We start from the raw sequence: 14,545 nt of genomic DNA, 5'->3' as shown, positions 1-14,545 counted from the left end.
GAGCTATAAACTGGTATAATTCCTTTACATGGTACTTGGGTCACTCAATAGTTCATTTAGAGGACTTTTCTTTAAAAAAATGAAAGAAGCTCAGATTTGTAAATGTCTACCTTTTTTTCCTAAACATTCTTGACCCTTGACCCTCTCTTCCTAACTCCAGTCCTACCCACACAGTGCTTAAAGTGACTGTCTACAGAAGGCACTGAATCTTCCTTAAGAATGAAAACAGGTAGTGATATAAACAGGTGCTAGTTAAGATTTCAGGAAACTTCAGACTTCCTCTCATATGGTGAGAGTAAAAAAAACAATGAAAGAGATTTCCAGTTTCTAATCTAACATGTAAAGATTTTAGAAGGTATTACTCTTATACTAACAGGAAAAAAAAAAGGTGAATTAAAAACCAATAACTCTTATCAGATCTATCTGAGAATTGAGGTGACAGAGCAAACCAATGCCCCAAAAACTGGAAGTATGGACAGAATCAGAGAATCTTAAACCACCCTTGGAGCTAGCAGGAATACTTAAAGGGTAATGAACTAATTGCTGGAGACTAAATGTGGACTACCCTGAGAGATACAAACTCCTGAGAGCCAAGGGATCAAGCTGTAGAAGGCTTTGTGAAAGTTTTACTGCCAAGGGCCCCAACAAATACCTGCTTCACTGAGTATTCTGTTCTCTTTACAAAAATGCCTAACTGCAAGAGAAACTATTTTACCAGAGCCTAACAAAACTGGGCCTTACAAGAGTTTAACAGACTTGGCCGGGCGCGGTGGCTCACACTTGTAATCCCAGCACTTTGGGAGGCCGAGGCGGGCGGATCATGAGGTCAGGAGATCGAGACCACGGTGAAACCCCGTCTCTACTGAAAATACAAAAAAAAAAAATAGCCGGGCGTGGTGGCGGGCGCCTGTAGTCCCAGCTACTCGGAGAGGCTGAGGCAGGAGAATGGCGTGAACCCGGGAGGCGGAGCTTGCAGTGAGCCAAGATTGCGCCACTGCACTCCAGCCTGGGCGACAGAGCGAGACTCTGTCTCAAAAAAAAAAAAAAAAAAAAAAGAGTTTAACAGACTTGGAGTAAAAGTAATACCCAAATCCAGCCCCCTCCAGCCTTCTTGTCTGACCTAAAGTGGGGGAAAATCTGAGAAGAACTTGTTAAGTCACAGACCAGTGGCACAGGCTCACCAAAAGAATTACAACTGATCAAAGAATTATAGAATGTGTCTCCTCTCCTCATCTTACCACTACATCAGCAGGGCACCTGGGGAAAGTAACTGAAAGAAATGCAGGACTCGGACCTCATCTAACAAGTCTCTTAACAAATTGGGTGTAGAAGGAACATACTTCAACATGATAAAGACCACATATGACAAATCCACAGCTCATATCACAATGAAAAGGGAAAAACTGAAAGCCTTTCCACTAAGATCTGGAACAAGATAAGGATGCCCACTTTCACCACTTCTATTCAACATAGTACTGGAAGACCTAGCCAGAGCAATTAGTCAAGAGAAGAAATAAAGGGCATCCAAATGTAAAGGAAAAAGTCAAATTATCCTTGTTTGCAGATGACATGGTCTTACATTTAGAAAAAACTGAAGTCTCCACCAAAAACCCTAAGAGCTGATAAACAAAATCAGTAAAGCTGCAGGATACAAAATCAACATAGAAAAATCAGTAGCATTTCTATATACAAACAGCAATCAAACTGAAAAAGAAATCAAGAAAGCAATCCCATTTACAATAACTACCAAAAACAAAACAAAATACCTAGGAATAAATTTAACCAAAGAAGTGTAAGAGCTATACCAGGAAAATTTTGAAATACTGATGAAAGGAAATGAAGAGGACATAAAAAACTGGATAGATATCCCATGTTCATGGATTGGAAGAATTAATATTGTTTAAATGTCCATACTACCCAACACAATTTAAATATTTAATGAAACCCCTATCAAAATACCAATGACATTCTTCAAAGAAATTTTTTTAAATCCTAAAATTTATAAAAGGTATAACACATATAAAATGGGAATAGCAGAAGGAGAGAAAGAAATACAGTAATTACTGAGAAGTTTCCAAAATTAATGACAGACACCAAACCACAAATCCAGGAAGCTCAGAGAACTCCAAGAAGGATAAATACCAAGAAATTGACACTTAGGTATATTATATTAAAACTGCAAAAAACCAAAGACAAACAAAAGATCTTGAAATAAACCAGAGGACAAAAACACTTTACTGACAGAGAAACATGGATAAAAATGATAAGAAACATAAAAATCATAAGAATTATGTAAGATTTCTCTTCAGAAACCATGCAAGAAGTGATAAAATAAAGTGCTGATAGCAAAAGAAAAAAACCCACTAATTTAGAATTCTATATCCAGGAAAAATTTCTTTCAAAATTAAAGAAGAAATAAAGCTTTTGTTAGTCTAACAAAAACTGAGGGAGTTTGTCAATTTAGACATTAGATCGGCCTTGCAAGAAATGTTAAAAGAAGTCCTTCAGAGAAGAATAAGGATATAGGTCAGAAAACTGTATCTACATAAAGTAAGCAAGCAAGTACATTAGAGAAAGAACAAATGAGGGTAAAATAAAATATTTTATTTCATTTTTTTCTTATTCTTAATTGATCTAACAAATAATTTGTTCAAATTAATAAAAGCAGCAATGTATTTGGTGATTATAGCTTATGGATAAGTGAAACAAACAACAGTAACGTCATAAGGGACAGGAGGGAGAAATTAGGAAGACCCTCAGATGATGCTTCTACTACCCATGAAGCAGTATAGCGTTATTTGAAAGTTGTTAGCCGGGTGCAATGGCTCCTGCCTGTAATCCTGTACTTTGGGAGGACAAGACAGGAGGATCACTTGAGCCCATGAGTTGAAGACCAGCCTGGGCAGGGTAGTGAGACCCTGTCTCTACAAAAAATTTAAAAATTAGCCAGGCATGGTGGTGCACGTCTGTAGTCCCAGCTACTCGAGAGGCTGAAGTGGGAGGATCCCTTCAGCCCAGGAGGTGAAAGTGGCAGTAAGCCAAGATTGTGCACCCCTGCACTCCAGCCTAAATAAGAGTAAGAGCCTGTCTCAAAAAAATAAAAAATAAAGTTGTAAATTAGTTGTAAATGTATGCTGCAAACTCCATGGCAAAAACTAAAAGACAGTAATAAAAACAATATAAACATATATATGTATAAATGGTATGTTGAGAGGAAAAAATAGTCATATAAAATGCACAATTAAAACCAGAGAAGGCAGGAAAAAAGTGGAAGTCAAAAAAAAGGGGGGAGAAGAATGGCAATGATTAGAAAAGGATAATAAGTAAGGTAGATATTAATTAAATACAGCAACAATCCTTCAGGAGGTGGAATGGATAAGCAAACTATGGTACATCCACAAAATGAAACATAAAATGAAATACTATTCAGTGATAAAGAGAAGTTACCAAGCTCTAAAAAGACATGGAGGAATCTTGAAGGTATATTGTTAAATGAAAGCCAATTTGAAAGGCTATATACTGCATGATTCCCAACTGTAGGACATTCAAGAAAAGGCAAATCTATTGAGACAGTAAACTGATCAGTGGTTACTAGGCACTCAGGGAGAGGGGAGAAGAAGGCAATGAATAGGTGAAGCACTGATTTTTAGGGCACTGAAACCATTCTGTACGGTATTATAACAACAGAGACATAATAGGCATTTGGTAAAAACCGTAAGACTATACAACACAAAGAGTGAATCCTAATTAAACTATGGACTTTAGTTAATATAATAATGTATCGATATTGGTTCATCAGTTGTAACAAATGTACCATACTAATTCAAGATGTTAAGAATAGGAAAAACTGCTTAGGTAGGAGTAGTATTTAATGCCATATAAAAGCATCTAATGTAGCATTCTCACTTAGGGAACTCAAAAATATCATCAATATGGATAAACATAACAGATGAACATAACTAGACCTTCCAGGCTGAAGTAATCCTCCCACCTCAGCCTCCCAAGTAGCTGGGACCACAGGTGTGTGCCACGTCATCCAGTTATTTTTTTTTACTTTTTGGAGAAAGGGGACTCACTTTGTTGCCCAAGCTGGTCTCGAACTCCTGGGTTCAAGAAATCCTCCTGCCTTAGCCTCCCAAAGTGCTGGGATTACAGGCCTCATGAGCAACCACGCCCAGCCTAATGCTGTTAATTTTGGAAGATACTAATTTTTTCTACATGATTTCTATATATCCTAACTGAATCTTAATTGAACCTCCCTCAAGAGCAATTATAAAAAGCAATTATAGGCTGGGAGCGGTGGGTCACACCTATAATCCTAGCACTTTGGGAGGCCGAGGGCAGGTGGATCACTTGAGGTCAGGAGTTCAAGACCAGCCTGGCCAACAGGGTGAAACCCTGTCTCTACTAAAAATACAAAAAAATTAGCTGGCGTGGTGGTGGCCACCTGTAACCCCAGCTACTTAGGAGGCTGAGGCAGGAGAATCGCTTGAACCTGGGAGGTGGGGGTTGCAGCAGGCCAAGGTTGGGCCATGCCATTGCACTCTAGCCTGGGCAACAGAGCAAGACTCTGCCTCAAGAAAAAAAAGAATTACAAAAATTAGCTGGGCACGGTGGCACGTGCCTGTAATCCCAGCCACTCAGGAGGCTGAGGCAGGAAAATCACCTGAACCCAGGAGGTGGAGGTTGCAGTGAGCTGAGATCATGCCATTGCACTCCAGCCTGGGGGACAAGAATGAAACTCCGTCTCAAAAAAAAAAAAAAGAAAGCAATTATAATAGTAAAATTTATTATGCATTTCAATATTAAAGATAGTATATGGTGACATACAACAGAAAGTAATCATAAGAAAAACAATTTTTTAATATATGCAAAAAAACAGAACAAAGTGCATAAGATTTAATCTCTTATTTATATATTTTAACTCAAACATAAACATGTGTATGTATAAATTTTACATACATACACAAACTTACATATGCAAAAATATATGTTAGTGTATGCATAAAAACCTTTACTGGCAATAAACACTGGCTGAGTAGAACCAGAATCTTCCACCATCCATTTTGTACTTCTTGATTCTATTTACATTTTCTAACCATGCACGTATATTTTTTTATGTCAGTAGAGTTAACTGAGCAATGAGATTGTAAGTCATTTTATGTTTTCTCCTTTAAACTACTATTTTTTTAAAAAGCTCTAATGAATACAATTTTTAAATCTATTAAAAACATGCGGCCAGGCATGGTGGCTCATGCCTCTAATCCCAGCACTTTGGGAGGCCAAGGCGGGCGGATCATGAGGTCAAGAGATGGAGACTATCCTGGCCAACATGGTCTACTAAAAATACAAAAATTAGCTGGGCATGGTGACAGGTGCCTGTAATCCCAACTACTCGGGAGGCTGAGGCAGGAGAATCACTTGAACCCAGGAGGCGGAGGATATAGTGAGCCATGATCACGCCACTGCATTCCAGCCTGGTGACAGAGCGAGACTCTGTCTCAAAAAAAAAAAAAAGCAGAAATTTAAATAATACCTTAGACATCTATTTTTTAAAAAATACAAAATGTGGTTTATAATACTGAAAAATGGGGGGAAGCCTAAAAGCTAAATGGTCAAGAACCGATTAAAGCATTACAAGGATCTTTACTAGAAAGTCTCATGTATAGCCTATAAACTGGAGTAAAAAAATGACAGGGAAATACGTTTATGACAAGAAAAGCAGTTTCAAAAAAGAGTATTTGTAGCCAAAGATGATTAAGAGGTTTTTTTTTTTTTTGAAAATTAAAAAGATGTAACTTTTTTTAAAAAAAAAAGAACATTTGATCCACTTTTTGGAAAAATAATTAAAGTATTGAAAATGGCAAGACAGTTATTAAGTCATTCAACAATCAATTACTGAAATCTTTTTGTGTACCAGGTACTGTGCTATGCATAGCATATACGGTAAAGACTAGCTGCTCCAGGCAGAAAACATTATGGAACTACCATGGAAGGGACACAGACTTATATACAAATAATCCCTCAACTATTTAACCACAGTTTCTACAAATCCAATCACCAAAAATTCTTCCCACCTCTCAATGCTCAATGTCACTCCTCCCATCACAAATAGCATCCGTAGATCCCTCTCCTTGAATTTAGCCTTATGATGCGGTTTGACCAGTAGAATGAAGCATAAGTGATGCTGTGCCAGTTCTAGACTTCAATATTAAGAGGGAGGCATAAGTGATGCTGTGCCAGTTCTAGACTTCAATATTAAGAGGGTTGGAAATTTCTACTTTTGCTCAATTGCTATCCTGCTAGAGAGGATTCACCGTGAAGAGAGAAGTCCTGAAGGGTGAGTGTCAAACAGGCAGAGAGAGATGAGAACCAAGATGAAAACTGATGTGCCTCAAGAAGACAACCAGCACCACGGCCCCAGAGAGGAAGCTAGGGCCTCTTGGAGTCTTTAGCCTAAGTCAAACTGCCTCAACTGGCAGCAGATGAAACAGAGACAAATTATCTCCACTGACCCTACCAAATTTCCAAACTATAGAATCGTAAGTGAAAAAAATACACATTTATGGGACCTAAAAATCAAAACAATTGAATTCACAGACGTGGAGAGTAGAAGGATGATTACCTGAGGCTGGGAAGAATAGTGGAGGGCTAGAGGGTAGGTAGGGATGGTTAATGGATACAAAACGAGTAAGAACTAGTATTTGGTAGCACAACAGGGTGACTATAGTCAATGACTCAATTGTACATTTTTAAGTAACTAAAAGAATATAATTGGATTGTCTGGAACACTAAGGATAAATGTTTGAAGTGATTAATATCCCATTCTCCATGATGTGATTATTTTACACTGCATGACTGTATCAAAACTTCTCATGTACCCCATATATACACCATGCACCCACAAAAATTAAAAAATTTGTTTTTAATTTTTTTAAAAAAAGTAAAAAATGCATACATTGAGGTGATTTGTTATGCTGCAATAGGTAACTAAGACATTACTTGGGAGGCTGAAGCAAGAAGCTCACTTGAGACCAGGGGGTCAAGATCAGCCTAAGGAATAAAGTAAGACCCCGTCTCTTAAAAAAAAAGTTTTTAAAATTAGCCAGATATGGTAGTACGTACCTGTAGTGCCACTACTCTGAAAGCTGAGGTAGGAAGATCCCTTGAGCCTAGGAGTTCAAGGCTACAGTGAGTTATAATTGTGCCACTGCACTCCAGCCTGGGTGACAGAATGAGACCCTGTCTCTTTAAAAAAAAAAAAAAAAGAGGCCAAGCACAGTGGTTCATGCCTGTAATCCCATTGCTTTGGGAGGCTGAGGTGGGAAGACTGCTTGAGACCAGGAGGCAGAGGCTACAGTGAGCCATGATCATGCCACTGCACTCCAGCCTGGGCAACAGAGCTGAGACTCTTTCCCCCCACACCCCCTCTCCAAAAAAAGAGGAACCACACTCAAGGAGCCTCATTCACATCCTAACTTGATGGAGATCATAAGATAATAGATTTTGAGCCTAGGGTCACAGCAAATAAGATTTCTGAACGTCCTGGGAGAGCTGGGTGTATATGACATGTTAAAGAGACATGAATTGTCCACCAGAGGAAGAACTGTAGTAGACTATCAGCAAAGACGGCTGTCAACAGTTTCTCTTATTCCTGTACACACATGCTACTCCTCCCATCAAGAGGAGCAATATATTGCTCTTTTCCTTAATCTTGGCTGACACAGTGATCTTATTTGCTTCAAAAAACACAATTCACTGGAAATGTGCTATGTAGTTTCCAGCCTAGGACATAATAGGCCTAGAAACTTCTGGTTTTACACTCTTGATCCAAAAACAGAAGCCGGGGGGGGGGGGGGGGGGCGGGGAAGAAGAAGAAGAAGTCTAAGCAATTCTTCTACAGAGTAGCAAAAAAAAAAAAAAAAGTCCTACTTGAAGAACAAACAGGTCAGCTGGAGAAGAAATGAGGGGTCTCAACAGACAGCCAGCACTAAGGCCCAAGACACAGGAGTGATGCTATCTGAGATACTGTAGCCCCATTTGAGCCACCTCAGTCAGTGTCTTGTGGACCGGAGCAAGGCATTCTCTGCCCCAATTCCTGGCCCCCAAATTTTAGGCAATAAACAGCTGTGATTTTAAGTCACAGTTTAAATCTAAGTTTTACTAAGTTACTTTTACTTAGTAAAAGATAACTAATATAGGTAATTTTAAGTAAGAGTTTTGTTACTTAGTAATAAATAACTGACATAGGTAATGAGTCCAACTAATGCTACAAAGAAAAGACACTAAGTACTATCTAAGGGTCAATATTAGGGATCCTAATGTAATGTGGCAGTAGTTCATTTGATACTATTTAAAAGGGGGAATTATAAATAGGAATTTGGTTTGCTGGCTTTAAGTTACTATTTTCCTAAATGTTCCACAATATACATGTTTTACTTTTAAAATAACAATAAAAATGTTATTTTGTTATAACCTCCTTGAGGATATTGTTGTCAGTTTATTGGTCTTACTGTTTTTTGGGTTTGTTTGTTTGTTTGAGACAGGGTCTCACTCTGTCACCTAGGCTGGAGTGCAGTGCCATAATCTCAGCTCACTGCAGTCTCAACCACCCAGGCTCAAGCAATCATCCCACTTCAGCCTCCCAAGTAGCTGGGACAACAAGCACCCGACACTACACACCGCTAATTTTTCTATTTTTAGTAGAGACAGAGTTTTGCCACATTGCCCAGGCTAGTCTTGAACTTCTGGGCTCAAGCCATCTGCCCACCTCAGCCTCCCAAAGTGCTGGAATTACAGACAAGCGCCACTGCACCCACAGTATTAGTATTTATTAAGTCTAAATTATATTTTCTCATGACAAAATATGCAAACATCTCAGTGAATAAAAATATTCAATTATCTTTTCCAGTTGAAGAAGAGAAAAGTTCTGATTACAACAACAATTCAAGAAGTAATATATATGGTTTCACATTTCTGAAGAATTAGGATGTATTAAAAACCCTAAAATTATATTGCTTATAATGTAGTATCACACTGATTTTTTGAAAATTCTTCAGATTTATATAATTCCTCATGGTTATCATTGTGAGCAGAAGCAGATAAAAGATTGAGAAAAGTAAATACTTTGAATACAGAATTAGAGTGGAAATAATCCAAAAAGACTGCAATAATGACCTAAACAAGAAAAACTAAACAGCAATAATTGAGAAGACACACATATTTAGGGTTAAAAAGAAATAACCACACAAAAGTCTGAGAACAGAAAAAATCCATCTGAATATTATGAAAAGGCCTTGGGCTTTGGCTGATCACAAGTACATGAGCCAACAGTAAGCTACATCAACATAAAAAATACAGTGTTATCTTAGACTTTATTAGTACATTTAATTAATATTTACCGAGAGCCTACAGAGCATCATGTACTTTACTAAGAAAATATAATGAACAAATCCAGAAGGAATCATCTTACCATACTTAGAACTGCCAAACTAAATATGAAATATTAAGTCCATATATAGGAAATGGTTTTAAAAATTAGAGAAACCTACAAGACCTCCTAATCCAAATGTTTCACTAAAAGAAAACCCTTGAAATAATTTTTTTTATTTTATCAAAATACATTAATAACTACTATGTGCTGGACACTGTGCTAGGCGGTGGGGTATACAGTAGAGAACAAAATATATATTGTCCCTGTCCTCATTCGGCTCACAGTACAGTGAGTACCCCATCACAGGAAGAGCTTTAGCAGGTACCACATAACAGTCTGTCAAGCATACCATAAAAGAGATTCATGTACCTTGCACAAGGTTGAAATAAATGACCTCCAACATTAAATACAAGCCTAAAATTTTACGATTAATTATAGCATTGTACCATAAAAGAATGTAATTATTATTCTGAGATAAAGAAATGTCGAATGAATAAAATACAAGCAAAGCAAGATATATACATACCCACATACACTCACATACCCATGGGTTTTTTAATACTTCCACCTAATAAAACAATCATGTCAATTCCTATGTTCAGCCTTCATAGGCAAACTATTCAAAACCAACAATCCACCTTGAGACATTCTTGTCTCAATTTTTTATCTCATATCTTAATCTCCTTACCCTGATAATTATTAGGATTTACTAGTTTTAAATTACCAAAGAAATTAATGTCTATGTTTTCCTGGGGATTTCTTGTATCAATCAATATACCTTTCCATGGCTTTAGCTGTATAAGGCAAATGCATTTCAATACTGTGTTCATCTTCATCTGTCTGCAGAGACATGCGTTCAAACATTCCTGTCTTCCATAGTTCTCCGTAAACTAAAGAGATTTCAAAATACAGTAAAATAAATATATTAATGTATATCCTCATCCTGTGAGATTCCACCGAGTAATACAAAACTACATGCTTTTTGGCAAGAGACAGAAACACCATATAATATTCTCATTTTTATTAAAACAAAACAAAACAATAGAAAGAAAGGAAAGGAAGGAGGGAGAGTAAGGAGAAAGAGAAAAAAAACAACTAGTTTTTATGTAACAGGTAAAACAGTAATACATGTAAAGACTTACTCATCATTTGCATATGTTACATAGTTATATAAAAAATGATAATTTAAATTCTTCATCAGTTCCTTTCATTATTTCTAAAATCACCTTCGGTCTAGGCTTTTCCTAGACTTTAATCAGTACATGCTAGCAAGAACATAATTAGAATTCCTACTGAAATATGGAAAAACCACTAGTCTATTTAACTCATGAGGTCAAAAGCATATAGTTTCTGAGTTTTTTTTTTTTTAATAGAATGTGTGGTATTATTTCACACCTCAGGTTTCTGCCATACCAAGAAGAGAAAATTCTCACTAATGCTATTTTCCTGAAAATTCAAAATTAAGCTTGTATGAGAGATCAAAATATAAATTCGCCACAATACCATCCCAACTTAAAAAGACCTAGTAATTCAGGCCTTTCTGATGAACTGTGCTTAAAAGTGAATATTGTAGAACAAGAAAAAGATAAAAGTTAACATGTAAAAAATATATGTAAGAATATTTTTAGCATAGAATAGAACCAATTTTGTAATTAGATCCTTAAATAGGTTTACCTGTATCAAAGAAAGAAATAAATGGTTATATGACCTCTTTTCTTGAAAAAATTCTCTATTTCTTCACTGGCAAGCTACCCAAAATTAAAATTTTCTGAATGCCCCAACAAGGTTTTAAAAGTAAAATGTGTTCCCTAAAACCCTCTCAGGAAGTAAGGTTAGAAATACTCATTTCATTAATAAGATGCATTAACAAATTGCTAATATTCTGTGATATCTAAACCCTCCAATTATGAAAACGTATGCCAAAAATAATCTTGCAAATGGACTCTTTTATTATTTTATTTATTTTTATATTTATTTATTTATTTTTGGAGACAGGGCTTCACCCTGTCACCCAGGCGAGGCTGGAGTACAGCAAAATGATTTCAGCTCACTGAAACCTCTACCTCCTGAGCTCAAGCCATCCTCCTACCTCACTGCCCTACGCCCTCCCCCCAACCTACAGCTACGTGCCACCACGCCCAGCAGATTTTTGTATTTTTTTGTACAGACGGGGTTTTGCCACATTGCTCAGACTGGTCTCAAACTCCTGAGCTCAAGCAGTCTGCCCATCTCAGCCTCTCAAAGTGCTGGGATTTCAGACACGAACCACCACACTAGGCCTCGACTCTTTTATTCTATACAAGAAATTTTTGTAAAATTCTTTGAAACAATAGCACCCCTAACATACCTAAAAAATATAATTTGAGGCCAGGTACAGTGGCTCACACTGATAATCCCAGCACTTTGGGAGGCCAAGACAGGAGAATTGCTTGAGACCAGGAGTTCAAGATCAGCCTGGGCAACATAGCAAGACCCTACTTCTACAAAAAAATATATTTTTAATTAATTGGGTGTGGTGATGTGTGCCTGCAGTCCTAGCTACTTGGGAGGCTGAGGTAGGAGGATCACTTGAGCCCAGGAGTTTGAGGCTGCAGTGAACTATAATCATGCCACTGCACTCCAGCCTGGGCAACAGAGACTCCATCTCTAAAAACAAAAAAATATATATATATATGGGTCAGGGTGTGTGTGTGTGTGTGTGTGTTTATATATATACACACATATGGGAGCGTGTGTACATATATATGCATATGTACACATGCACATGCACACACACATACACGTGTGTGTGTGCGCATGCGTGTGTGTGTGTGTGAATAATTTGACTAACTGAAAGGACATATACCCAGATCATGAACGTGGTTACTTCTGGGAAGGTAAATTGGGTTCAGGATGAGTGAGAAATTCTGAATAAATTGTGGATGTTAAGTATATCAGTTAATTTCTTATACTACTCTTTATACTGTTCTATATTTTTAAAATTACTCCCCCTACCAAAAGAAAAAATACCTTTATAAAATCAAAAAGTTTTTACTTCATACATCTATTATGTAAGAACTACTAAATAAAAATGTGACTCTGGACTCCTATGGAAAAAAATAAATCAACCAAAATTGTAGGCATGTTTAAAACTAAAATATATTTATCATTTATATAGCACCTTTCTTTCAGAGTTTCATAATTAAAGGCTCATTTTTTCCCATAAAAATCATTTGAAATAAAATAAAGATATTATCAGCATTATCCATTTACAGTGAGAAAAGTGGCATTACATGGAAGTAAATTAACACACCCAAAATCTTTTGTGAAATTGGTATGGGTATTAATTTTTTGTCTCCTGGTACACTGAGTACATGGCATTTTTCTGAATATTAATGTAACCACTACAATCTGCACACTGGCGGATCTGACAGATTTCTGTAGCTAGCTGAAAAACACTAGTTGCCTTTTAGGGATATGGAAGAGTTTCTTTTTTTTGCTGTTTTATGCAGATTAGTTATAACAAATTTTATTTTAAATATTGAGATATTACTTATGATATTAATAAGTTTTTAAATTAATTTACAAGTCCTGTTAAAAGAACATTGGCTATTTGAAAGCTACAATATTTCTATATACTTACTCTTTTGGTCAATACGAAGGTCATACAGAGGTGTCCTATATATATCCACACTGGAAAGTGCACATCGAGAGAGGGGCACATGATGAGAAGGCCCGAGGATGAAAATTCTCCGGCTAGGAGATACACAACAAAAAAACACGGAACAATTGCACTTCTACACAAACCTTATTAAATAAAAGAGAAAAAAAGTAATTCTTACAAATCAGTTGTTTTCCTTATTAATTACCAACTGTTAATGGCTGAACTGTGTTCCCCTCCAAAATTCACATGTTGAAGAACCAATCCCCAGTAGCACAGACTGTAGTGCTATTTAAAGATAAGGTCTTCAAAGAGGCGATTAAGTTCAAATGAGGCCATTAGGATGGGGACCTAATCCAATGAGTCTGGTGTCCTTATAAGAAAAAGAGGCACCAGAAGTATGCCTGCACAGAGATATGATCATGTCAGAAGGGGCAACAAGAGGTCAGTCATCTACAACAGGCCGAGGAGAAAGGCCTCAGGAGAAACCAACCCTGACAGAAACTTGATACTGAATTTCAAGCTTCCAGAATTGTTAAAAAATAAATTTGTGTTGTTTAAACCACCTAATCTGTGGTATTTTGTTATGACAGCCCTAGCAAACTAATACACCTAATAATAACTTGCTCCTCAGTTAAGTTCAATTCCTTATTTCTTTGTTGGATGGCCTTTAAGAGAATCATATTCAATACTTGGAAATATCAGCTATCAATTAATACAGTAAACCAACCCACTACGCATAAAATAATCTCTGTATTCTCAATGACAAGGATACAACAGGTATTCAGAAGCTGTATTTTATTAAATGGATTTTATGCATTTAAGCTATTAAAATTTCAAAATTCTAACACATTCTAAAATAACCTTCTAAGATCCACCATGATTTTAATAAAAATACATAATAGCATAAAATTCTAAATAGCTATACAAAATATCCATTATAAAAAAGCATTCTGATAAAGCTATTTCCATATTTCTTCCATGGTAGGGTGAAAAAGGCATCTTGTTGAAAAGAATTCTATATAATAAGCTTTCTCTATTCCCATTCAAGTAAAAGTCATTCTCAAAAACAAAGAAAATAGATTATGTGTTATTTGCACTGTAGTCTAAAGAAAAGAACTGAGCTAAAGTGTAGCTTAAATCTTTACAATCTCTTTATCTTGACATCAAGAGTAATGTTAATTTCCTCTCATTCTACCAAATATCCAAACCTGTCCTACAATCTGAATTCCAAAACTATCAATTTTCTCTGTTCTCCAATATTCATATGAACCGACCTTCCCACATCACATACAAAACTTACAGACTCATAAAGCCAAAACTATGAGAAGAAAATACATGATATGCTATGTAGCTAGAAAAGTATTACTGATTGCTCAATTAATGAACAAAAGCTGAGAGATGAGCTAGTTCTTTTCTATCAAAAATTTGCAGGCCAGGGAATGTGTGCTTTAGCAATGTATTTACTCTCA

General features: G+C 36.5%; 1 protein-coding gene across 7 annotated transcripts in view; it reads right to left on the bottom strand.

Annotated features, from left to right (window-relative positions):
• Positions 1–14,545, bottom strand: part of MEMO1 (mediator of cell motility 1) — a 146,325-nt gene that overhangs the window by 41,954 nt on the left and 89,826 nt on the right. For 6 of the 7 annotated variants that reach the window (XM_055253566.2, XM_063623789.1, XM_063623790.1 and 3 more), the window contains 2 exons: positions 13,056–13,168; positions 10,212–10,323 (listed from right to left, as the gene is read on the bottom strand). The exons of the other annotated variant lie outside the window; for it this stretch is intronic. In XM_055253566.2, coding sequence (XP_055109541.1) covers positions 10,212–10,323; positions 13,056–13,168 — 225 coding nt within the window. The remainder of the gene's footprint in view (positions 1–10,211; positions 10,324–13,055; positions 13,169–14,545) is intronic. 7 annotated transcript variants of the gene reach the window in all.

This window comes from Symphalangus syndactylus, chromosome 18, assembly GCF_028878055.3.
Source record: "Symphalangus syndactylus isolate Jambi chromosome 18, NHGRI_mSymSyn1-v2.1_pri, whole genome shotgun sequence".
NCBI lineage: Eukaryota > Metazoa > Chordata > Mammalia > Primates > Hylobatidae > Symphalangus > Symphalangus syndactylus.
This window is presented reverse-complemented; position numbering and strand designations above follow the sequence as displayed.